General features: G+C 45.0%; 3 protein-coding genes across 9 annotated transcripts in view; 2 read left to right on the top strand and 1 right to left on the bottom strand.

The window, feature by feature from the left end:
- Positions 1-25,988, bottom strand: part of F8 (coagulation factor VIII) — a 162,876-nt gene that overhangs the window by 74,767 nt on the left and 62,121 nt on the right. For 2 of the 5 annotated variants that reach the window (XM_084870983.1, XM_084870985.1), the window contains exons 1-2: positions 14,216-14,265; positions 8,246-8,710 (exon numbers count right to left, since the gene is read on the bottom strand). In XM_084870983.1, coding sequence (XP_084727109.1) covers positions 8,246-8,391 — 146 coding nt within the window. In that variant the 5' untranslated portion in view covers positions 8,392-8,710; positions 14,216-14,265. Of the gene's footprint in view, positions 1-8,245; positions 8,711-14,215; positions 14,328-14,845; positions 15,075-25,988 lie in introns of those variants that run through there. The other 3 variants (XM_084870986.1, XM_084870987.1, XM_084870984.1) reach the window with 3 other exon arrangements.
- Positions 6,825-7,250, top strand: LOC311615754 (large ribosomal subunit protein uL24-like; the record flags this gene model as incomplete). Its single annotated transcript, XM_084871195.1, has 1 exon — positions 6,825-7,250. The coding sequence occupies exon 1, from the start codon at positions 6,834-6,836 to the stop codon at positions 7,248-7,250; it is 417 nt and encodes a 138-aa protein (XP_084727321.1). The 5' UTR covers positions 6,825-6,833.
- FUNDC2 (FUN14 domain containing 2) overlaps positions 15,168-25,988 on the top strand; it is a 34,613-nt gene continuing 23,792 nt past the window's right edge. For 2 of the 3 annotated variants that reach the window (XM_084871173.1, XM_084871174.1), the window contains exons 1-4: positions 15,303-15,438; positions 20,012-20,150; positions 21,216-21,291; positions 22,062-22,193. In XM_084871173.1, coding sequence (XP_084727299.1) covers positions 15,306-15,438; positions 20,012-20,150; positions 21,216-21,291; positions 22,062-22,193 — 480 coding nt within the window. In that variant the 5' untranslated portion in view covers positions 15,303-15,305. Of the gene's footprint in view, positions 15,439-20,011; positions 20,151-21,215; positions 21,292-22,061; positions 22,194-25,988 lie in introns of all 3 variants that reach the window. The other variant, XM_084871175.1, reaches the window with a different exon arrangement.

Below are 25,988 nucleotides of genomic sequence, written 5' to 3'. Positions count from 1 at the left end.
TTTGTAGTTATTTAAACATTATTTGATGCCGATATCATTGTGTGCACTCTTCCCTTCAGTCCATTTGTCCCATCTCCTGGCCACTTTGAGATTTAAAGTCCTTCTAAACTTATCAACTCATCCCCACTTTGTTCCTTTTTTCTCTTTTCCCATTTTGTCTCTTAGATTCTGCTGAGTCTATCCTACCCAGTTTCTCCAAAGTTTCCACTGGGTTCTAACCAGACTCAGAACCATGCCCAAAGACAGGTATTTAACACGCACAGAAATATTTAGTATTTCTGACTAACATGAAAACATAAGACACTCAGAAAGTGTTTACCAGAGCAAGAGCTTGGAAAAGCAAAGAGGGAAAATGTGGGATCCCTTATCACATCCCACGTGGTTCAGTATTCCTGTTCAGAGTCCTGTTTCTGGAGAAGGCCACACACAAATGAAGAGAGACTGGAAAAGGGTTAATTTGGGGGAAATGGGGGGCCAGGTGGGAGTCCACCTCTAAGGGGAGGACTACCACTAGGCTCTGGCCTTGCTATCCCTTTTATTGGGACTATGGGATAACACATTACCCTTAAGCAGGTTTGGGAGACACCCATAGCCCTTAGGCAGGTAATAAGCAGATTATCATATCAGTAAGGATTTACATGATTACAAGATGGGGAAGTTGCCTCAGTTACTATTGTCTCAATTAGATAGGGGGTGGTTGGCTCTGACCTTTCAGAGCTTCAAGGTTGACCAGCCTTTTATATCTTTCTATTAGTGAGACCACGATAGGGTTTCCTGCTGGAAAAGAATCAACAGTAGACAAAAATTGCCCGCATGGCTCAGTGGTTGAGCATTAACCTATGAACCAGGAGGTCACCATTCAATTCTGGGTCAGGGCATATACCAGGGTTGTGGATTCCATACCCAGTGTGGGATGTGCAGATCAATGACTCTCATCATTGATGTTTCTATCTCTTTCTCCCTTCCTCTCCAAAATCAATAAAATATATATTTTTTTAAAAGAGTAAACAGCAACACATGTTTCTCTCTCTGAGGGAAGAGTGGAAAAAATAAAAACAAAACCAGAAGCTAGATTAAGAAACAAGGTTGTGAGACCGAGAAACAGGAGACGTAGGCCTAGGTTCAGAGTAGGTCTCTCCATTCAAAGGGACATACTAGACATTCCTAAAAGCATCAGCAGCAGCCAGGGGTGGGGTTCAGCTCAGAGATAAAACTAACCAGGACCATAGACCTCCCCAGCCAGACCATTTATTTTTTTATTATTTTTAAAATATATTTTATTGATTTTTTACAGAGAAGAAGAGAGAGGGATCATCGATCAGCTGCCTCTTGCACACCCCCTACTGGGGATATGCCCACAACCAAGGTACATGCCCTTGACCAGAATCGAACCCAGGACCTTTCAGTCCGCAGACCGACGCTCTATCCATTGAGCCAAACCGGTTTCGGCTAGACCATTTATTTTTGAATATTTTTTCACTGGAACAAAAATACGAGCCTGCATCCCCAGTAGGAGGTGTGCAAGAGGCAGCTGATCGATGTTTCTCTCACATCGATGTTTCTAACTCTCTATCCTTCTAACTTCATCTCTGTAAAATTTCAATAAAAAATATTTAAAAAAAAATACATGCCTATCTCAGTTTTAGGGTAATCTTCACAGCGAATGACAAAATGTTGCAGGATTCATAGGTTTTATTCCTTCCTCACTTTCGTGGGGTTTTTGTTTGTGCGTTTCCCTAGAGACCTGATATATGTTTTGCCAAATATATTTGGCAACAACGTCCTTGACATGAACTGTTCTTTCACATTTTATCTAAAACCAATCAGAAAACCTGCTCTATTTCCTGACCCTTGCTTAGAAGAAGCTGAGCAGCTGCAGGAACAGATAATACAAAACTGAATTTCCCCAGATGTTTATTTCAAAGCTTGGCAGAGCTTGGTAGGGTGTGTCTAGAGTCAGCTGATGTTGTTACTATCAAAATAATCTAGACTATAAAATGGTATCATAAAAATAAAAAAATCTAGTCGGGACCGGTTTGGCTCAATGGATAGAGCATCGGCTTGGGGACTGAAGGGTCCCGGGTTCGATTCCAGTCAAGGGCATGTACCTTGGTTGCGGGCATATCCCCTGTAGGGGGTGTGCAAGAGGCAGCTGTTCGATGACTCTCTCTCATCGATGTTTCTAACTCTCTATCTCTCTCCCTCTCTGTACAAAATCAATAAAAATATTTAAAAAAAAAAATCTAGCCCTAGCTGGTTTGGCTCTGTGGATAGAGCATCTGCCTGCAGACTGAAGGGTCCCTGGTTCGATTTTGGTCAAGGGCACATGCCTGGGCTGTGGGCTTGATCCCCAGGAGGGGGCGTGCAGGAGGCAGCTGATCAATGATTTTCTCTCATCATCGATGTTTCTATCTCTCTGTTCCTCTCCCTCCCTCTCCAAAATCAATAAAAATACATTACAAAAAAAATGGAAAAAAACAACAACCCATAACTACTATTCTAACTTAAAAATAAATAAATTAATAAATAAATAAATTCTACCAATTTTTTCTTATACACGTGACTGCCTATACAACAACACAAAGCTAGATAACAAATAAATCCTTTTCTCCATTCAATTCAATTTTGTACTCAGACTGTTATTCACTATGTCACATTTCTGACTAACATGAAAATATGTTGCATGTAGAGGGAAGCTACAAAACAAAGCACAATGCATTAAGTACCATTGTCTCAATATTAATTTTCAGCTATATCAACATTAATGGATACGTGGCTAACTGTTCAGTTAGATACCAGGCTATCGACCATCTGGACCTCTACTTCCGGGTCATTAACACGGCACAACTTCCACTATATAAACTATATATAAAAGAACTTATATCCCCTCCTCATACCGTATATACACAGTGAAATACTACAACACAGTGATTAAAATGATGAAAAAGCCCTAGCCGACTTGGCTCAGTGGATAAGCACATGTGTCAAACACATGGCCCGCGGGCCAAATCCAGCCCGCCAGGCCTTGCAATGTGGCCCGCACCGCGCTGTCATCACTGCACTCCGCTGTCAGTTTATGACATTGTCAGTTTATGACTGTTCAGTAAACCATTCGGCCCGTGATTTAGGCTGGATTTTAGATTTTGGCCCCTTCTCTGATTGAGTTCGACACCCCTAGGATAGAGCGTCAGCCTGTGGACTGAAGGGTCCCGGGTTCGATTCCGACCAAGGGCACATGCCTGGGTTGCGGGCTCAACCCCCAGTAGGGGGTGTGCTGGAGGCAACCAATCAATGATCATTGATGTTTCTCTCTCTCTCTCTCCTTCTCCCTTCCTCTCTGAAATCAATAAAGAAATATTTTAAAAAATGATGAAAAATACTAGCAACATCAAATGTTGTCCAGGATGTGTGAAAATTGGCACTTTCACACATTGTTGGTGGGACTACAAAATGGTACAGCCATTCCGGGAATCTGTTGGCAGTCCCTTATAAAGTTAAACATGCATTTACAATGTGATCCAGCAATTTCACTCCTAGATATTTAGCTAAAATAAATTAAAACAGATGTCCACACAAAAAACTTGTACAGGAATGTTCATAGTAGGTTTATTTATATTAGTCCCCAAACGGGAAACATTCCACAGGTCCAGGTGACAGTGAATGGATATGCAAATTATGATATGTTCCCATAATGGAGCAGTAATCAGCAATAAAAAGACTAGGACAGCCGAAACCGGTTTGGCTCAGTGGTAGAGCGTCAGTCTGTGGACTGAAGGGTCCCTGGTTCGATTCCAGTCAAGGGCATGTACATTGGTTGTGGGCACATCTTCGGTGGGGGGTGTGCAAGAGGCAGCTGGTCGATGTCTCTCTCTCATCGACGTTTCTAGCTCTCTGTCTCTCTCCCTTCCTCCTCTCTGTAAAATATCAATAAAATATATATAATAATAATAAAAAAAAAAGACTAGGACAGTATACTGGATGCAACAACCTGGATGAATTTCCAAATCATGATGCTGAAGCTAAAAAGCCAGACATTGAAGAGTGCAAATTCAAGAGTACATGATTCTACAGATATAAAACTCTTAAAAAGTAAAAAAATGAATCTGTGATCCCATAAAAGCAGCTTGTTGCTAGAGGCCTGGTCAGGGGAAGGAAACGCAATGAAAAGTTGCAGAATAGTTGATGTTCATGTTCTGTATGTTGATTAGGGTGGTGCTTGGGAAAACTTACTACACTGCACATTTAAAAATCTGTCTATTTGACCTAGCCGGTTTGGCTCAGTGGATAAAGTGTCGGCCTGTGACTGAAGGGTCCCAGGTTCGATTCTGGTTGAGGGCACATGCCCAGGTTTCGGGCTTGATCCCTAGTACCTCAATGATTCTCTCTTATCATTGATGTTTCCATCTTTCTCTCTCCCTCTCCCTTCCTCTCTAAAATAAATAAAATATATTCTTTTTAAAATAAAATAAAATAAAATAAAATAAAATAAAATAAAATAAAATCTGTGCATTTGCCCTACCCAGTTTGGTTCAGTGGATAGAGCCTCAGCCTGCAGACTGAAGGGTCCCGGGTTTGATTCCAGTCAAGGGCATGTACGCTGATCCCTGCCTTAGTCAGAGTGAGTGTGGGAGGCAACCAATCAATGTCTCTCTCACATTGATGTTTCCCTTTCTCTGTCTCTCCCCATCCCTTCCACTTTCTCTAAAAACCAATGGGAAAAAGTCCTTGGGTGAGGATTAACAACAACAAAATAATAATAAAATCAAATCTGTGCACTTCATTGTATGTAAGTTATACCCATGGTAGGCAAAATAATTTTGTCCCTCATGATCTTTGCTTATGCCCATAAATATGTTACCTGGCCAAAAACAACAACCAACAACCTATGGAATTATGGTTGCTAATTAGCTGACCTTGAGAGGGGAGAGTTAACTGGGTAGGCCCAAGATAATCAATCACAAAGGTTCTTTTTTGTTTGTTTGTTTGTTTGTTTGTTTGTAAATCCTCACCTTAGGATATGTTTCCATTGATTTTTAGGGAGAGTGAAAGGGAGGGGAGAGACAAAGAAACATCCATGATGAGAGAGAATCATGTACCTTAGTGACAAGTTCTGGGGATACATGCCCTTTGACCAGAATTGAACCTGGGACCCTTCAGTCCTTGGGCCAACGCTCTATGCACTGAGCCAAACTGGCTAGAGCCTCCAGTAAGGAAACCAGACCAGTCTACACCTTGATTTTGGCCTTGCGTGACCCTGGGAAAAGTACCCAGTCCTGCCCACTGAAACCGTGAGACAGATAATAAATGACTTTCTGCATGCTTATGAGTTTGAGGTAACTTGTTATACAGCAGTAGGAAACTAATAGAATACTCAAAATGAGCTAAATATTAAGAATAACAAGCAAACAAAAGTCAATTAAAATCATGTTTCTAAGTGAAATCAAAGAGGATATTATAAATGATACTGAAAACAATGAAAAGTAAACTCTTCATACCATAGAACCTATGGAATATGGAAAAGATGTTCTCAGACAAAAATATATACCATTAAGAGCCTTCACTATTTTAAAAAAGGACAAAATAGAGAAAAGTACATATCACTTTTCCTAAGGTATTAGAAAAATACAGCACAATAAACTGAAAGAAACTAAGAAGAGATCATTTATAAGGGCAAAATCTTAAAAAATGAATTAAATTTAAAAATCATTACAAAAATAAATAAAAAATAAAATTAATAAGATAAAAATCACTACAAAGCCCTGGCCAGGTGGCTCAGGTGGTTGGAGCATCATCCTGTACACCAATAGGTTGATGGTTCTAAAAAAAAAAACAGTGGAGGGTTCAATCCTTGGTTGGAGAATGTGCAGGAGGCAGCTGATCAATGATTCTCATCATTGATGTTTCTATCTCTCTCTCCCTCTCCCTTCCTCTTTGAAATCAATGAAAAATATATTTTAAAAAATGAAAAAGAGATATAACTACAGACACAGAATAGTTTAACAATATCACAAGATGATTATGTATCTTGATATCAATACATTATCAAATACAGGGATAACTGCTTTCCAGGAAAATATATATAATCAAATTGCCTGAAGAAGAGGTAGGCAAATCTGAATAAATTAATGACCATAAGCAAGATTGAAAAGGTTATTTAGTACTACTTTCCCAAAATGAACCAGAACCCCCCAAAGATGAAAAGCTTCTGAACTCATGGCTAATACTATCCTTGCACCAAAATTGGGCAAAGAGGTCAAAACCACATCATACACACACACAATACAACCAGAGACTAAACTTGTATGTAATGTTGATGGAATCTCATTGCTCTCCTTCTCTCGCTCTGAAAGCTATGTTCTCTCTCTTATACTCCTTGCCTCTTTGCCCTTTCTCCATCCTCTAGTTTCCAGAGTGGCAGCATCTATATATATAAAAGCCTAAGAGACCAGCTGAGTGGCCGATAGCTATGACGCATACTGACCACTAGGGGGCAGATGCTCAACGCATGAGCAGAAACCACAGGTATGGAAACATGGGACAGACTGATGAATCTCAGAGGGAAGGGGGGGAGGGCAGGAAGAGATTAACCAAAGATCTTATATGCATACTAAAGGCCCGGTGCATGGATTCGTGCACCAGGGGGGCCCCTTGGCCTGGCCTTCACCCTCTTGCAATCCAGGATGCCTTGGAGGATGTCGAACTGCTGTTTTCAGCCCCATCTCTGCAGGCCAAGCCAAGGGACCCCACCAATGAACGAATCCATGTACCGGGCCTCTAGTGTGACAATAAGAGTCAATGGACAGGCGCCCATCTTAGAAGTGCCAGCAGTCAAAATGAAGTTCAAACCCTTTGTGACTTCTGACCAGAGCGATGCACCTTTCCACACTCGAAGGAAGATTATATCTTCTCCTCTTTCCAAAGAGCTGAGACAGAAGTACGATGTTCGATCCATGCACATCCGAAAGGATGATGAAGTTCAGGTTGCTCAAGGACATTACAAAGAGCAGCAAATTGGCAAAGTAGCCCCGGTCTATAGGAAGACATATGCCATCCACACTGAACGAGTGCAATGGGAGAAAGCTAATGGTTCAACTGTTCATGGGGGCATTCACCCCAGCACGGTGGTGATCACTAGACTAAAGCTGGACAAAGGCTGCGAAAAGATCCTTGAACGTGAAGCCAAATCTCTTGAAGTAGGAAAGGAAAAGGGCAAATACAAGGAAGAACCAATTGAAAAGATGCAGGAATAAAGTAATATTATATACAACTTCCATTACAAACTTAAAATAAAATAAAAAAAGATCCAATGGACAAAACAGAACAAAATATCAGCCAATAACCCTGACCAGTTTGGCTCAGTGGATAGAGCGTCGGCCTGTGGACTCAAGGGTCCTGGGTTCGATTCCGGTCAAGGGCATGTACCTTGATTGCAGGCACATTCCCATGGAGGGGCAGGGGGGTGCAGGAGGCAGCTGACTGATGTTTCTCTCTCTTCGATATTTCTGACTCTCTTTCTCTCTACTTTCCTCTCTGTAAAAAATAATAAAATAATAAAAAATGTTTAAAAAATGCCGAAACCGGTTTGGCTCAGTGGATAGAGCATCAGCCTGAGGACTGGAAGGTCCCAGGTTCGATTCCGGTCAAGAGCATGTACCTTTGTTGTGGGTGCAACTCCGGTGGGGGATGTGCAAGAGGCAGCTGATCAATGATTCTCTCTCATCGATGTTTCTAACTCTCTATCCCTCTTTCTTCCTCTCTGTAAAAAAATCAATAAAATATATTTATTAAAATAAAGTGTTTAAAAAATATCAACGAATAGGTCAGATCTATGAAAGGGACAGGCAGTTAGCATTTGCGCTAATAGCACAGCTCCACACATGTCTTGCCTGGAAATGCTTTTTTAGGGCTTAACTAGCATCACAGCCATTCTAACCTGTTGTCTGCACCTTCTTCCAACCAGTCATATCCCCACAACCCTGGTCACACTCTACAGAATGTGCCTTTTTTTAAAAAATATATACATTTTATTGATTTTTCACAGAGAGGAAGAAAGAGGGATAGAGAGTTAGAAACATCGATGAGAGAGAATCATCGATCAGCTGCCTCCTGCACACCCGCTACTGGGGATGTGCCCGCAACCAAGGTACATGGCCTTGACCGGAATCGAACCCGGGACCCCTCAGTCCGCAGGCCGACACTCTATCCACTGAGCCAAACCAGTCCCGGCTACAGAATGTGCCTTTACCTTGTATCCAGGTGGAGCTCACTGAGCAGTTCACTGTGCGTGTAGTCCCAGGGCAGCTCCACGGCGCCCAGGTAGAACCTTCTGGTGGCACAGAAGCTGACCGGCAAAAGGCACAGAAAGAGGCAGGTGGCCAGCGCTGTTTGCATGGCTCTGATGTCCAAGAGGAGAAACGGAAGATGAATTCTTCTCTAAAACATCCTTGGCTCCCGAGAGAGAGAAAGAAAAAAAGGCAAATCTTCTGTGATGTAGTGAAAAGTCCCCAGATTTCTGCAGAGGGCTTCAGGGAGCGTTACCTGCTGGATGGGAGAGCGGCAGCACTGGGCACTACGGGATTGCAGTGCTTCCTCTTTGGCAGTGGGAAGCACCCACAGGAAGAACGGACTAGGAAAAGGGCGGCTGAGCTAAAGCTTAACCCATTCACCTCTGAGAGCAGTGAGGGCGCCAGAATACTGCTTTAATCACAACCTTGAAGGGAAGGAAGAGAGGGAGGGGGAGGTCAAGGTAGTCATACTGCCGGCCTCCTCCGACCCTCTCTCTTAGTAGCAGCAACAGATTCTGGAATCCACTTGCATAAGCAAGAGGACCAGTATCCCAATAGCCTCCTACTTCTCCCCTAGCCCCTCACACGGCCACCACTAAGTGACTTGTTATTTTTTAAAATATTTGCTTTTATTTTTTTAATATATTTTATTGATTTTTTACTCAGAGGAAGGGAGAGGGATAGAGAGTTAGAAAATTGATGAGAAAGAAACATCGACCGGCTGCCTCAGGGCCTAAGAGACTTAAAAAAAAAAAAAAAAAAATATATATATATATATATATATATATATATATATATATATATATATATATATATATATTATTGATTTTTTACAGAGAGGAAGGGAGAGGGATAGAGAGCTAGAAACATCGATGAGAGAGAAACATTGACTAGCTGCCTCCTGCACACCCCCTGCCGGAGATGTGCCCGCAACCAATGTACATGCCCTTGACCAGAATGGAACCTGGGACCCTTCAGTCCCCAGACCGACGCTCAATCCACTGAGCCAAACTGGTTTCGGCCTAAGTGACTTTTTGAAGCTATGAAGCGGTCTGGCCTGTGTGGCTCAATGGTTGAGTGTCGACCCATGAACCAAGAGGTCACCAGATGGATTCCTGCTCAAGGCACATGCCCAGGTTGTGGGCTGGATCCCAGTGTGGGGTGTGCAGGAGGCAGCCCATCAGTGATTCTCTCTCATCATTGATGTTTCTATCTCCCCCTCTCCCTACCGCTCTTTCTCAAAATCAATAGAAACGTATTTAAAGAAACACACACACAAAAACTATAAGGTGGATCCTGTCACTCTTTTGCTCAGAACCCTCCGCTGGCCTCTGACCTCACTAGGAGTAAGATCCGGGGTCTCTACCAGGGCCTAGTGCATCTACCATGATCTGCATGTCCCTTCCTCCGACCTCTGTGGTCTCATCTCACTCTGGCTTCTGACCTCCTTGCTCTTCCTTAAAATGCAAAGCAAACTCTTGTGCCTAGAACTTGCCACTCGCTATTTCCTCTTCTTTTTTTAAAAAAATATATATTTTATTGATTTTTTTTACAGAGAGGAAGGTAGAGGGATAGAGAGTTAGAAACATCGATGAGAGAGAAACATCCATCAGCCTCCTCCTACACACCCTCCACTGGGGATGTGCCCGCAACCAAGGTACATGCCTTGACTGGAATCGAACCTGGGACTTTTCAGTCCGCAGACCGATGCTCTATCCACTGAGCCAAACTGGTTTCGGCTATTTCCTCTTCCTGAAACACCTTCCCCCCAGATCCCCACACATTCCCACTCTCACATCTCCTTCAAGTCTTGGCTCAAATCTTGCCTTCCCAATGAGCTGTAATGAAGACCAACTTTACATGGTAAGCTCTGTGTCCACACTGGCACTATTGATATCCCTCCTGGCTTCGTTTTTATTTACCTTTCCAAAAATATTTTAAAAATCAAAATATTGATTTCAGCGAGGAAGGAAGAGGAAGGGAGAGAAACATCAATGATGAAAGAGGATCATTGATAGGCTGCATCCCTCATGCCCCTCACTGGGGATCAAGCCCACAACCGGGGCATGTGTCCTGACTGGGAATGGAACCTTGACCTTCTGGTTCATAGGTCCACACTCAAGCACTGAGCCATACCGGCTGGACCCGGCTTTGTTTTTATACATAACACTCATAACCACCAGAAATGTATGTGTCTATTTATCTTGCATCGTTGTTACTTGAGGCTTCTGAAGTTTGCTTACATTTGGCCCGGGTATAGGATACTCTATGGTAGGGGTGTCGAACTCAATCAGAGAAGGGGCCAAAATCTAAAATCCAGACTAAATCGCAGGTCGAATGGTTTACTGAACAGTCATAAACTGACAATGTCATAAACTGACAGCGGAGTGCAGTGATGACAGCGCGGTGCGGGCCACATTGCAAGGCCTGGCGGGCTGGATTTGGCCCGCGGGCCTTGTGTTTGACACATGTGCTCTATGGCCTTCCATCAGAAACCTGCCGTTCAAGCAGAGACCCTATTGGGTTAATGTACATTAGGGGTAGTGAGGACCTCCCCAAGGCCCTAAAAGTATAGGCGATAGGAAGAAGAAACTTGCTGAAACTGGTTTGGCTCAGTGGATAGAGCGTCAGCCTGCAGACTGAAAAGTCCCGGGTTCGATTCCGGTCAAGGGCATGTACCTTGGTTGCGGGCACATTCCCAGTAGGGGGTGTGCAAGAGGCAGCTGATCAATGATTCTCTCTCATCAATGTTTCTAACTCTCTATCCCTCTCTCTTCCTCTCTGTAAAAAAATCAATAAAATATATTTAAAAAAGAAGAAGAAGAAGAAACTTGCTGAAACCGGTTTGGCTCAGTGGATAGAGCGTTGGCCTGCAGACTGAAGGGTCCTGGGTTCAATTCCGGTCAAGGGCATGTACCTTGGTTGCGGGCACATCCCCGGTGGGGGGGGTGCAGGAGGCAGCTGGTCGATGTTTCTCTCTCATCGACGTTTCTAACTCTCTATCCCTCTCCTTTCCTCTCTGTAAAAAATCAATAAAATATATTTTAAAAAAAAAAAGAACAAGAAGAAGAAACTTGACCAGGGTTGTATAATAAGAAATGTTATCACTGAGAGTTCAGTCCTGCCAGGGTAAGAATGTGTTTGGCAGCAATTGGTGAGATGTTGTCCAGCTTGGAAACAAGCCAGAGGAAGGCCCTTTGATAGAAATGCGCTCTACCTCTCTCTACCAGGCACCAGGATGCAGAGGTAATAACTGCCCCTACTATATGCCAGGAGCTGTTGCGAGTGCTTTCTTTTTCTTTTTCTTTAAAAAAAAATATTTTATTAATTTTTCACAGAGAGGAAGAGAGAGGGATAGATAGTTAGAAACATCGATGAGAGAGAATCATCGACCAGCTGCCTCCTGCACACCCCCTACTGGGGATGTGCCCGCAACCAATGTACATGCTCTTGACCGGAATAGAACCTGGGACCTTTCGGTCCGCAGGCTGACGCTCTATCCACTGAGCCAAACTGGTTTCGGTTGCTTTGTATTTTAAGGAAGAGCAAGGAGGTCAGAAGCCAGAGTGAGATGAGACCACAGAGGTCGGAGGAAGGGACATGCAGATCATGGTAGATGCACTAGGCCCTGGTAGAGTCACCGGATCTTACTCCTAGTGAGGTCAGAGGCCAGCGGAGGGTTCTGCAAAGGAGTGACAGGATCTGCTTTATAATTTGGGGGGTTTTAGAAAAATATGTTTTTATTGATTTTGAGAGGGGAAGGGAGAGGGAGAGAGAGATAAAGCATCAAGGTGCACAGAGATGAAATGGTTTGCCTAAGGCTATGCAACTACCCGTCTGTCCTAGCCAGACACTGTCCTAGGCACTGGGTGCACAGTTGTGAAAAATAAAAACAGCTGAGAGACAATAAGCAATACTTTTAATGCATTAGTATCTTATTCACTGTGTTAGAAGGAAAATAAATGTACACAAAAGTAAGTACAGTCTGCCGAAACTGGTTTGGCTCAGTGCATAGAGCATCGGCCTGTGGCCCGAAAGGTCCCAGGTTCGATTCTGGTCAAGGGCATGTACCTTGTTTGCAGGCACATCCCCAATAGGGGGTATACAGGAGGCAGCTGATTGATGTTTCTAACTCTCTCCCTTCCTCTCTTTAAAAAAATCAATAAAATATATTAAAAAAAAAAAAAAGTAAGTACAGTCAACCTATGGATTCTGCCTCCTGGGGTTGGGGATCCTCAGATGTGGAGAACCAATGGTAATCATTGTTCTACACCATCTATATACACTGAGTGGCCAGATCATTATGATCTCTGAACGCATAATAATCTGGCCACTAAGTGTGTGTGTGTGTGTGTATATATATATATATATATATATATATATATATATATATATATCCCGGTGCATGAATTTGTACATGGGTGAGGTCCGGCCAGCCTTGTCAGGGGGAGGGGACATGAGCAGTTGACCAGCTGCCTGCTGGTCGAACTCCTGGTTGAGGGGACAATTTGCATATTAGCCTTTTATTATATAGGATATACACTGAGTGGCCATATTATTTGTACAGAGATCATAATAATCTGGCCACTCGGTGTATATAAAAGCCTAAGCAACCATCTGACCATTCAACTGGTAGCTATGACGTGCACTGATCACCAGGGGGCAGGCGCTCAACACACAGGCATGGAAACAGAGAGTAGGGGGTAAGGGGAGGTTAGGAAGAGATTAACCAAAGCTCTTATATGCATACCAGAGGCCCATTGCATGATATTCATGCAAGAATAGGCCTTCCTTCCCCTGGCTTCACTCCCAGCCAATCGGGAGCTGGCACATCCCCACTCTGGGCCCACCCAGGAGCCTGCAAGTCCCTGCTCCTCGGCCACCTGGGAGCCAGCAAGTTCTCACTTCTGTCTGGAGCACCACTCCAGTAGCTCCCTCCACCACCCCCTTCTCTTCATAGCAGGCTTCACTCTGCTCTGCACCTGTGTATGCAAATTAACCCCCCATCTTTGTTGGGTTAATTTGCATACTCACTCTGATTGGCTATGGGCGTTGCAGAGTGATGGTTAACTTGTATGTTTCTCTTTTATTGGGTAAGATTAGAGGCCTGGTGCCTTGGCCCAAAGTCAAGTCTCTTTCTGTGGTAGGCAATTGGTGCCATTTGCCAACCACACCCAAGGACAGATGAAGTTAAGAGAATAAATCACATCAGCATAAAACTGACCGGTATTCTACTGAGATCCTCCTCTAAGATCTCCCCTAAATCCCCCCCCTTTATTACACCTCTAAGGGGGGGGTTTGAGCCTGAGTTCTCTCTCTCCCAGGAGCACGCCCAGTACCTTTCTCCTCCACCTCCTCCTCTTCTTCCTCCACAGGCATGCATCTCCTAAACTGTAAGGGACCCCAGGAAGTTTGCAACCAGGGTAGCAATGGACAGCACCAGTTTGTCCTGGCAAACCCCTAAACTTGTCGCCAAGACCCCCCCTTTTACTAACTCCTTAGTGAACCCAGGCAGCCCAGCCTCGGCTCATTTTCCAACCTAATATTTCTAGTATCCTAGGTCCTTCCTTGTTTCACTGTCCCCAGCATTTTTAAAAAATAGATTTTTATTGATTTCAGAGAGGAAGGGAGAGGGAGAGAGAGATAGAAACATCAATGATGAGAATCATTGACTGACTGCCCTGCACACCCTGACTGGGAATGGAGCCAGCAACCTAGGCTTATGCCCTGACCAGAAATCTAACCATGACCTTCTGATTGCCATTGTGCCACAACAGCCAGGCCTTGTCCCAGCTTTAATAAATGTCCTCTAAAATTCACCTGGATTCATGTTGTGAATTTTTTTCTGTACAAAATCAAGAACCCACACACAACTGGCTGGCCCTTGGCAGACCCCGAGGACCAGGTCTCCTTCCCTCAGCCCACTTTACCTCTTGGTAATCGTCATACTGTTGCCGGTGTCCATGAAGTTGTTTTTTCTTCTCAATCTCTTCACCATTTTCACAGCAATTACCTTTTACTCGTAGACTCATCTTTCTGGTCCTGGTGGAGAAAATAGATTTTAGGGAGACAAGAATAGGAACAGGTCAACCTGTTAACTGGTGTGACCTGAGCTAAAGCGTTAGCACTGGGGGAGTGAGAAATGGCTAGGTTCACGGTGAAGGGAGAGTTTATGGGGACTGCTGATGAATTGGATTTGTGGGGTTTGAGAGGAGTTCGGAATAACGCCAAGGTTTTGGGATCAGTAAAGTTCCCATTAACTGAGATGGGGTGACAGAGTAGTTTAGGGGTGAGCTGGGGGTATGTGCCCTGCCACAGAGTTCAAGGGCTCCATAGGCACTGAAGGCAAAGAAGCTCTTTTCTTTGTTTTAAGCTGGAATTTTAAAATCCAATTTATTTTATATCTTTCTTGCTTAAAGTGTATGTCCTTTTGCCCCATTGACCCCCCTCCAGCCCGCACCCATCTCCCACCCCAGGCCTTCAGCACCCTATTGTCTGTGTTCATGGGTTATGCATACATGCTTGCAAGGTCTTTGGCTGATCACCTCCCACCCACCTACCTTCCCCCGCCTTCCCTTACAGATTCCGAACTCTGTTCCACCAGAAACTCTTTTCTTTCTGAGCGCTTCTATTATTGATTATCAGCGTCCGGATCATAGCGGAGTGATCAATATTGGCTCAATGCTTACATAAGCAAACAGGACAAGCCTGTTTGCTTTGTTTTGTAGTAAAATCATCTTTACTAGGGAAGAACCCGGTTGCATGCAAACCCAGGGAACTCCCGCCTACGTGAGCTCCCCAAAGGACCGCTGAGAAACTGCGCGGGGCTTTTCTGCGCATGCGCGGCGCATCTGCTGGGCGGGGCCTCGGGGGCGGGGCCTCGGGGGCCAATGACGCCGACGCAGGAGCCTTGTGACGCAGCTGCGCGCTGAGGCGGGGAGACACCGCCGGGAGCCCAGCCCGCCCCCAGCCCGCCCCCAGCCCGCCCCCAGCCCGCCCTCTTCCTTTAAGGCCTCCGGCATGGAAACATCTGAACCACGTGCCGGAAACCAGCTCACGCCGACGCCGGCGCGCCACTCCTTGTCGTTTGGCGCCGAGCTGCCGCCCATATCATCGCGAGACCAGCTCGCCGAAATGGCCGCGTCCACCCAAGGTAAGAACGAGCACGCGCGCCGCCGGCGCCGCGGCAGCCACCTCCCTGGGCTGCGGGAGGGGGAGGCTCCATAGCCCGGCAGAGCTCCCCCGGAAGCCCTAACCGCGCAGGGACGGGGTGGGCCCCCGGGGTTTGCCGCCGTCCCCAGGGTCCGGCCAAGGTCAGGCGCCAGTCCGGGGCCGATCGGCCCGGGGTGTTGCCTCCTGTTGGGCTCAGACTTCCGGCGCCGCCCCCAAAACCGAAGCCCGGAGACTTTCCGTCCCTGTTTCTCGGTAGGTCTGGCACTTTGAGACGAAAGCGGCTTATTTCTCTCTCTGAACGCACATGTCAAACCCCTGGCAAGTGTTTTTCTGGGTGCAGGGCGCCTCCCGGCGCTGTTGATGGTTTTTAAAGAGTAGTAAGTATCCTTGGGATGGTACTTGGAAATAGTCTTTTCTTTAGTCTGCGTAGTCAAAGGAAGATTCCCAATCTCAATAATATATACGCAGGGGAGTACATCTTTAAATCATGCTCTGATCATACTTTGAATGCTTCATCGTTATAGTCAATTCAGTACTTGCTTACAAGATTCAAGTAGTAAACAGAGCCATGTGGAACAGACTGGCAATCCTTAGGGAAAGGGGGTTGGGGTGGGTGGAAAGAGATTAACAACAGAATTTATATTCATAACCCATGGACGTAGCATCTGTAATACTTTATTTTAAAAAATATATATATTTTATTGATTTTTTTACAGAGAGGAAGGGAGAGGGATAGAGAGTCAGAAACATCGATGAGAGAGAAACATCGATCAGCTGCCTCCTGCACAGCCCCCACCGGGTTTGTGCCCGCAACCAAGGTACATGCCCTTGACCGGAATCGAACCCGGGACCTTCCAGTCCGCAGACTGATGCTCTATCCACCGAGCCAAACCGGTTTCGGCAACATCTGTAACAGAGAGGAAGGGAGAGGGAGAGAAACATCAATGAAGAGAATCACTGATAGGCTGCCTACTGCACGCCCCCTACTGACAATGGAGCCCATAACTTGGGCATGTGCCCTTACTGGGAATCCAAGGGTTACCTTCTGGTTCATAGGTCAATGCTCAACCACTGAGCCACACCATCCAGGCTAACGATACATTTTAAAAAGTCAATTATATAAACTTTAAATTACATAAATTATGCCCTGGCTGGTGTGCTAGTGTGGCTCAGTGGATAGAGCATCTGCCTGTGGATTGAAGGGGTCCCCACTTCAATTCCCATCAAGGACACTTGCCCCGGTTGCAGGTTGGGGGATGTTCAGGAGGCAGCTGATCAATAATTCTCATCATTGTTTCTCTCCTTCTCCCTTCCTCTCTGAAACCAATTTAAAAAATTACGTAAATTATGTTAAAACAAAGACAGTGAAAATAGTCAAAACTTATCACTTTATTATTTGCCATGTTTTACTGTTATTTATGCTCTTAAGGCTATTTACAATTAATGTATCTATGTGGTGGAAATAGCAGTATGCTGCACTACTGTATCTCAGTGATGTCACAATTCAGTGATGTCACAATTCAGTGATGTCACAATTCAGTGATGTCACACAGGGAGTGAATACATCAAGGAAATGGGCACACACTGCAAATCAGCCCTCCCCCCAAAACTGGTTAAACATTTATAAACATACCACTGAATGTAGGTGACTAAGGGATTGTATTGCTCCCCAGCCGCAGTTTGCCGACCCCTGGGCTTGGTAAAATTACATGAAAGCAAAACTCAAAACTCATTCTTATTTTCAGTGATATTTAACCAAGGCAAAGAGTGAAAACTATGGAGTCCTTGAACTTTGTGACAGTAATGTCTTCTTTTTTCTTTATATTTTTACTAAAGGCCTGGTGTACGAAATTTGTGAACTGGGGCGTGGTGTCTCTCAGCCCAGCCTGTACCCTCTCCAATCTGGGACCTTTTGGGGGATATACAACTGCCAGTTTAGGAATTGGGCCTAAACCGGCAGTCAGACATCCCTCTCACAATCCGGAACTGCTGGGTCCCAAACGCTCGCTGCCTGCCTGGTCGCCCCCAACTGCCCATCTCTGCTGGCCTGGTTCCCTCAACTGCCCTCCCCTGCAGATCTGGTTGCCCCCAATTGCCCTCTGTCCCCTGCAGGCCTGGTCAACTCCAACTTCCCTCCAGGCCTGGTTGCCCCTAACTGCCCTCCCCTGCTGGCCTGGTTGCCTCCAACTACACTCTCCTATTGGCCTGGTCGCCCCCAACTGCCCTCTCTCCCCTGCTGGCCTGGTTGCTCCTAACCCTCCCCTGCAGGCCTGATCGCCCACAACTGCCCTCTGCTAGCCATCTTGTGGTGGCCATCTTGTGATCACATGGGGCGGCCATCTTGTTCAAGGGTGTGATGGTCAATTTACATATTACCTCTTTATTATATAGGATTGCTTTGACCTTTGTTGTTTCCACTCCAAAATTGCTTTGGTCACTTATGGCACTTTGTGTTTTCCTAAATCAGTGGTCAGCAAACCGCGGCTCGCGAGCCACATTCGGCTCTCAAGCCGCGGTTTGCCGCTCTGTTGACTAATGAGTTTGCGTACCACTATCCTAAATGATTGCAGCAACATCTTCCATTCCACATGCTTTTTTTCACTATGACTTTGACATTCCTTCTGAGACAGGCTAGTAAGCCAGGATACATCCAATAGGGAAACTGAAACAGATAGTTAAACAGCAGTTTGCAGCCACGTAGTAATTTCTGTCTTCCCTAAACCAGGGACACTTAGAGGAAATGGTTTATATTTCTCCCCCAACAGAGGGAAAATAGCTTAAACCACCCTACGCACAGAGACAGCAGGAATTTTCCAACCACACCCAAGGACAGATGGAGTTAAGAGAATACATCTCATTTTGGTACATCAGCATAAAGTTGACAAGTATTCTATTAGGTCCTCCCCTAATTGCCCAGCCTTTAAAACCCCTCAAAAATCAAGGTCCACCATGTTCCCTCCCCTACTCCCTTCATTTCTTTTTTTTTTTTTTAATATATTTTATTGATTTTTACAGAGAGGAAGGGAGAGAGATAGAGAGCTAGAAACGTCGATGAGAGAGAAACATCGACCAGCTGCCTCTTGCACACCCCCTACTGGGGATGTGCCCACAACCAAGGTACATGCCCTTGACCAGAATCGAACCGGGACCTTTCAGTCCATAGACCGACGCTCTACCACTGAGCCAAACCGGTTTCGGCTGGGCTTTCATTTCTTAGTATAAAATGGGGTTAATAAATAGTACCTTGTTCTGTGTGTTTAATTAGATGTACATGTTTATTGCATAGCACTTTGCCTGGTGACTAGTAAGAGCTCAATTAAGCATTATCTCATATTATCATTGGAGAGCCACATAATACTCAGAATCTAGCAATATTATTGAGTTAACTCCTGAAAAGGAGAAGAAAATGAAAGAAATCCATTTCATTTAAAATGCATTATTAAGTACTAGAGTCCTGGTGCACGAAATTTGTGCGTGGGGTGAGGGGTTTTCCCTCAGCCCAGCCTGCACCCTCTCCAATCTGGGACCCCTTGAGGAATATCTGACTGCCCGTTTAGGCCTGATCCTACTGGGCAGTCGGACATCCCTCTCACAATCCAGGACTGCTGGCTCCCAGCTGCCCTCCCCTGCAGGCCTGGGTCCTCCCCCCCAGCTTCCCTCCTCTGCTGGCCTGGTCACCCCTAACTGCCCACAACTGCCCTCCCGAGCTGGTGATCTTGTATCCCCATGGGGGCAGCCATCTTTGACTACGTGGGGGTGGCCCATCTTGTGTCTTGGAGTGATGGTCAATTTGCATATTACTCTTTTATTAGATAGGATTACTAGTAGTTTTTCCTATTGTCTTTTTAAAATATATATTCTTATTGATTTCAGAGAGGAAGAGAAAGATAGAAACATCAATGATGAGAGAGAATAATTGATCAGCCACCACCTCCACGCCCCCTACTGGAAATCGAACCCGAAACTCGGGCATGTGCCCTTGACCGAAATTGAACCCGGGACCCTTCAGTCCGTAGGCCAATGCTCTATACACTGAGCAAAACCAGCTAGGGCTTTTTAATGGTTTTTAAATATACTAGAGGAAAAACTAGAGTTACTACCATCTAGGTTGTTTTCCTCTAAGACAAATAGTATTTTTTTTAAATATATTTTATTGATTTTTTACAGAAAAGAAGGGAGAGGGATAGAGAGCTAGAAACATCGATGAGAGAGAAACATCCACCAGCCGCCTCTTGCACACCCTCTACTGGGATGTGCCCGAAACCAATGCACATGCCCTTGACCGGAATCGAACGTGGGGCCCTTCAGTTCGCAGACCAACGCTCTATCCACTGAGCCAAGCCAGTTTCGGCGACAAATAGTATTTTTTTATTTCAGTTGGATTTTCAGGAATTGCCAGTCAGAATTTCAGAGCTAATTTACTATTTAAAATAGAATAATATTGGAGGTTCTTATTCCAGCTACCTCTTTTTAAATCTCTTCATCTAGTTAGGAATGGTAGTAATTTATTGGAAAAGTGTCCGTGTTCTTATTCACTCTCTTCATCCCTGTAGGGCATTTTGAGTCACTGGACCTTGCAGAATATGCTAAGAAGCAGCCATGGTGGCGCAAGCTGTTCGGGCCAGAAACTGGGCCCTCAGCTGAAAAGTACAGCGTCGCAACACAGCTGTTGATCGGAGGGGTCACTGGCTGGTGAGTGATGTCAAAGATGTCCGGTGTCTTTGTTTACATGCTTTTGTATCAGGGTGATAGGAATCACCTCCTCTAGCCAATGAAAGCACGTTGGCTTCTGTGAAATAGATCACATCATGTGTAGCATTTATCAAAACATATCAAAGTGCCATTTAGTGGTTACACAAATTACTACATGCCATATAATCATTTCCTTCTCACAACTCTGAAATCGGTACTGTTAGCATCCATCCTCATTTCCCCCAGTTTTAGTGAGAAGTAATCTATACATATAAAGAGGTAATATGCTAATTTGGCCATTATGGTGTCCCAGTCATGACCAGTCTGTGGGTGGGTACAGGGTCGGGGACTTCCGTCCCCAGCACTAACGTCACGCTGCCTGCATGCGTCCCCATTCAGCGCTGACGTGACACTGAGCGGGGAGCTGGGCTTGACGTGGGACCTCAGGACGTGCCTCCCACCCCAGCTCTGGGATGGGAGACCTTAGGCTGCGCCCCCCCACCCTGGCACTGGGCCAGGAGACCTCATGACGTGCCCCCTGCCCCATGGGATTTGATGGGGGACCTCAGGCCACACCCCTGCCCCAGTGCTAGGCCAGGACACCTTATGCCATGCTCAAGGTAGGCCGGCCAACCACTCATGTCCCTTCCCCCTGGCCAGGCTGGCTAGACTCCACCCATGCACGAATTCATGCACTGGGCCGCACACACACACACACACACACACACACACACACACACACACACTCTGAATGGCCAAATTATGTGTTCAGAGATCATAATAATCTGGCCACTCAGTGTATAAATGAGATAATACAGTATTTGTTTTTCTCTGTCTTATTTCACTTTGCATAATGCCCTGTAGGTCCATCCGTGTTGTTGCAAATGGTAAGGTTTTCTCAATTTTTTAAGGCTAAATGATATTTCAGATATATATTATATAATAGTTTTAGTATTTCATTATACACACACACACACACACACATATATGTATATATATATCATAACTGTTATTTGTGTATTTAACAGCCCATCAACTTGCCTGATGTTGGTTTGGTTCTTGCAGGTGCACAGGTTTCATCTTCCAGAAGGTTGGAAAGTTGGCTGCAACAGCTGTGGGAGGAGGATTTTTTCTCCTTCAGGTCTGTATGTGAAATATTCCTAGATGTTTGGAAATCCCGCTTGCCCAATAGGAATGTGGTATGAGGAGCTGTAATGTAACCCTGCCTATATTACACTAGAATAGGGGTGTCGAACTCAATCAGAGAAGGGGCCAAAATCTAAAATCCAGCCTAAATCGCGGGCCGAATGGTTTACTGAACAGTCATAAAATGACAATGTCATAAACTGACAGCGGAGTGCAGTGATGACAGCGCGGTGCGGGCCACATTGCAAGGCCTGGCGGGCTGGATTTGGCCTGCGGGCCTTGTGTTTGACACATGTGCACTAGAATAATCTTTGCACTTGTATACAAATGTGTTATTTGAAATGCCAGCGGCCTTTGAGTCAGACTTCATCAATTACTAGTGGCATTTTATTTTCTCATTTATAATATGGGGACAAAAGTACCTATTTCTCCCTCTCACTCTAACCACGAAACAACACTAGCCAGGGCTCTAACTTAAAACTTTTTTGAGAGGGGTAAGTGTATAAATAAAATAAAGTAAAAGAATTGTCAGGAGTCATTGAAGGGCTGTCTCTTGGATTCTGGTGCCAGGCACAGGGCCTTGTACATAGGGTGGATGCTGAATAGATGTTGAGTGAATATCATTGTCATACATGGTCCTGGATGGCAAATGTCTCCAAAAATGGAGTCAGAAGGGTTTTCGATAAAGCATTTCAGTGATTTTTTCCTGACAAAAAGAAATAACGAGCCTATGTTTCTTATTTCTTGCTGTTGTCGAAACTATAGATTGCAAACCATACTGGCTACATCAAAATTGACTGGCAACGAGTAGAGAAGGACATGAAGAAGGCCAAGGAACAGCTGAAGATCCGCAAGAGCAACCACTTACCCACAGAGGTGAAAAGCAAAGCTGAGGAGGTGCGACTGGTTTTGTTTATGTAAAGTGTGTTAAGGGTGCAGACAGTTTTGCATGTCTAAGAATGGGCCTACACATCTATTTGTCAGCTTTGGATGGAATAGCTTCACCTCAGACATTTAAAAAAAAAAAAAAAATATATATATATATATATATATATATATATATATATATATATATATATATATATATATATATTTTATTGATTTCAGAGAGGGAGAGAAAGATAAACATTGCTGAGCAAGAATCATTGATCAGCTGCCTCCTATACTCCCAAACTAGGGATGGAGCCCACAACCTGGGCATGTGCCCTGACCTCCTGGTTCATAGGTCAATGCTCAACCGCTGAGCCATGCCAGCTGGGCTCAGGCATTTTTTTTAAACCTCACCCAGGGACATGCTTAGAGAGAGGGATGGAGGGAGAGAAACAGAAACAGAAAGAGAGAGCAACAGAAACATCAATTGGTTGTCTTCCGTACATGCCCCGACTGGGAATCGAACCTACAACCTTTCAGTGCACAGGATGACACTCAACCAACTGAGCCACTCCAACCAGGCCAGAGATGTTTTTTTTTAAAAAAGTTGGGCGATTAAAGTGTTTGGTGGCTTGTCAGAGAGTGAGAATGCAAAGTCATATGTGCCCATACATAAGTCCATCATCTCTTGAACTAGTTATTGTAGGGATGGGGGCAATGCAGCCAGTGAGGAGGAGGATAAGGATGCAGATAAGGATGATCGTCTTGTATCCATGCATACAGAGATCGGCAATGTCCCTACATGACCAATAATACATACACTGAGTGGCCAGATTATTATGATCTCTGAACACATAATAATCTGGCCACTCAGTGTATATCCTATATAATAAAAGACTAATATGCAAATTGTCCCCTCAACCAGGAGTTCTACCAGCAGGCAGGCTGGCCAATCGCCCATGTCCCCTCCCCCTGGCCAGGCTGGCCGGACCCCACCCATGCACAAATTCATGCACCGGGCCTCTAACACACACACACACACACACACACACACACACACACACACACACACACACACACTGAGTGGCTAGATTATTATGCATTCAGAGATCATAATAATCTGGCCACTCAGTGTATAACTAGTAGAATGTCTAGCCTTAGGGGTGGCAACCTTTTCTTGTAAAGGGCCAAATGGTAAATATTTTCAGCTTTGTAAGCCATGTGGTTATAAATACTGAACTCCACTGTGTAGCACGAAAATAGTCATAAATGATATTCAGACAAAGTGGGTGCAGTTGTGATATGATGGGAGCTGATTTTATTTTAAAAATATATATATATTATTGATTTTTTATAGAGGAAGGGACAGGGATAGAGAGTTAGAAACATCAATGAGAGAGAAACATCGATCAGCTGCCTTCTGCACACCCCCTACTGGGGATGTGCCAGTAACTAAGGTACATGCCCTTGACCGGAATCGCACCTGGGACCTTTCAGTCCGAAGGATGACACTCTATCCACTGAGCCAAACTGGTTTTGGCTGGAAGTTGATTTTAAAGCACACAGCCAACTGGATTTGAACCATGGGGTGTGGTTTGCACAAAACCAGGTTAGGTTATATTGGCTGGCACTGGAGGAACAGGAAACAATTCTCCTTTTTAAAAGGATGTGTTTTGCTAATGCTTTATTAGCCCAGCTTGTGTGGCTCAGTGGTTGAGGGTTGACCTATGAGCCAAGAGATCACTGTTTGATTCCCAGTCAGGGCACATGCCCAGGGTTCTGGGCTCGATCCCCAGTAGGGGGCATGCAGGAGGCAGGCAATTATTGATTATCTCTCATTATTGATGTTTCTATCTCCCTTCCTCTCTGAAATCAATAAAAATATATTTGAAAAAGAGAAATATGCTAGATGTCCCAAAGTAATAATTACACTGACCTGTAGAGAAATAAGTGGCTGGCACCCTCCATAGCCTGGGGCAATGGGGTTCTGGGTTCACAGAGAAAGGGGAAGGATTTATGACTTAGTGGCAAACTGAACTAGGCCTTGTCTTTGAGGCACTCACACTCTAGTAGCAGTGACAGGAGAAAGTTATGGAATCAAATAGAATAGGTGGTAATAGGTGAACTTGGGTTAAACGTTGGCAGATTAAATATAGCAATTCTCTGCTTCCTTTTGAAATATATCTAAATGACAGCAACAAAATAAAAGTGCTTAAACCCACAAGGACCAAGGGAACAGGAGAGGAATATCAGTAAACAACAAATGTCAGCAAATTTGGGGGAGTTGGAAAGCACAGAGCTGAGTGGTAAGTGACTTAGCAGACTAGAAAAAGGCTGAACAGACCATTCTACATAGCCAGGTATATGAGGACAGTTTTTTTTTTGTGTTTTTTTTTAATTGAGTTAAAGATTTTTTTATTTTTAAAAAATTAAATTAACTTATTTTTTTAAATATATCTTATTGAATTTTTACAGACAGGAAGAGAGAGAAGGATAGAGTTAGAAACATCGATGAGAGAGAAACATCAATCAGCTGCCTCCTGCACACCCTCTACAGGGGATGTGCCCTCAACTAAGGTACATGCCCTTGACCGGAATCGAACCTGGGACCCTTCAGTTCGCAGACCAACACTATCCCCTGAGCCAAACCAGTTTTGGCCTTTTTTTTTTTTTTAATTTCAAGAAAAACAATCTTTAGTAATGTTACATGCAGTAAACATTAATGTCTAAAGAAAAATGATTTTAGCCTTGACCGATTTGGCTCAGCAGATAGAGTGTCGACCTATGGACTCAGGGTCCCAGGTTCAATTCCAGTCAAGGGCATGCACCTTGGTTACGGGTACATCCCCAGTGGGGGGTACGCAGGGGGCAGCTGATCGATGTTTCTCTCTCATCGATGTTTCTAACTATCCCTTTCCCTTCCTCTTTGTAAAAATCAATAAAATATATTTTAAAAAAATAAAAATGATTTAAAATATAATGATGTTACATGCAGTAAACACCCATTATTTGAGAAAAACATTCTTAAATAATACTAGAGGCCCAGTGCAAGAAATTTATGCACAAGAGGGGATGGAGTGGGGAGGGTGCACCCTCTCCAATTTGGGACCCCTCTGGATAACTGGCAGTCGGACATCCTTCTCACAATCCAGAACTGCTGGCTCCCAACTGCTTGCCTGTCTGCCTGATTGCCCCTAACTGCTTCTACCTGCCATCCTGAACTGCTCCCCTGCTGGTTTGATTGCCCCTAACTACCTCTGCCTTGGCCCCGTACCTGGGACCCAGGATTCCCTCATCCAGCCAACCACAGGCATCTAGGATTGGGACTTCCCTCCCTCTGGTCAGCCATAGGCACCCAGGCCGGCTGCAGCCTCAGGGGATGGTGGGCATGTGGCTTCGCCTGGGCTGCAGCCACAGGTACTGGTGCCCGGGACCCCGGGACTGAGGAGTGGGCAGCTTCTCTGTCTACCAGGTTGTAGCCAGCTGCAGGTGCTGGTGCCTGGTTGGCAGGTGGGCAGCTTTTCTGTCTTCCTGGGATGCAGTGGGGGTGACTTCTCCAGCTGGCTGCAGCCTGGGATCACAGGGTAGGCAGCTTCTTCATCTCCTGGGCTGCAGCTAGCCTGTTGCTGGCACCTGGTTTCTCGTCTCCGCCAGGACGTGGGGCGGTCGGCTTTTCCAGTTGGCTGTGGCCTGGGATCGCGGGGAAGGTGGTATCTTCTCCCTGGCCACACCCAGCCTCAGGTGCTGGGGCCCATTTTCTCAGTCTCCCCTAGGACATGGGGCAGGTGGATGTGTTGCTTCTGCTGCTGGCTGTGGCCTGGG

Source organism: Pipistrellus hanaki (assembly GCF_964339955.1).
Source record: "Pipistrellus hanaki genome assembly, chromosome: X".
Classification (NCBI taxonomy): domain Eukaryota; kingdom Metazoa; phylum Chordata; class Mammalia; order Chiroptera; family Vespertilionidae; genus Pipistrellus; species Pipistrellus hanaki.
This window is presented reverse-complemented; position numbering and strand designations above follow the sequence as displayed.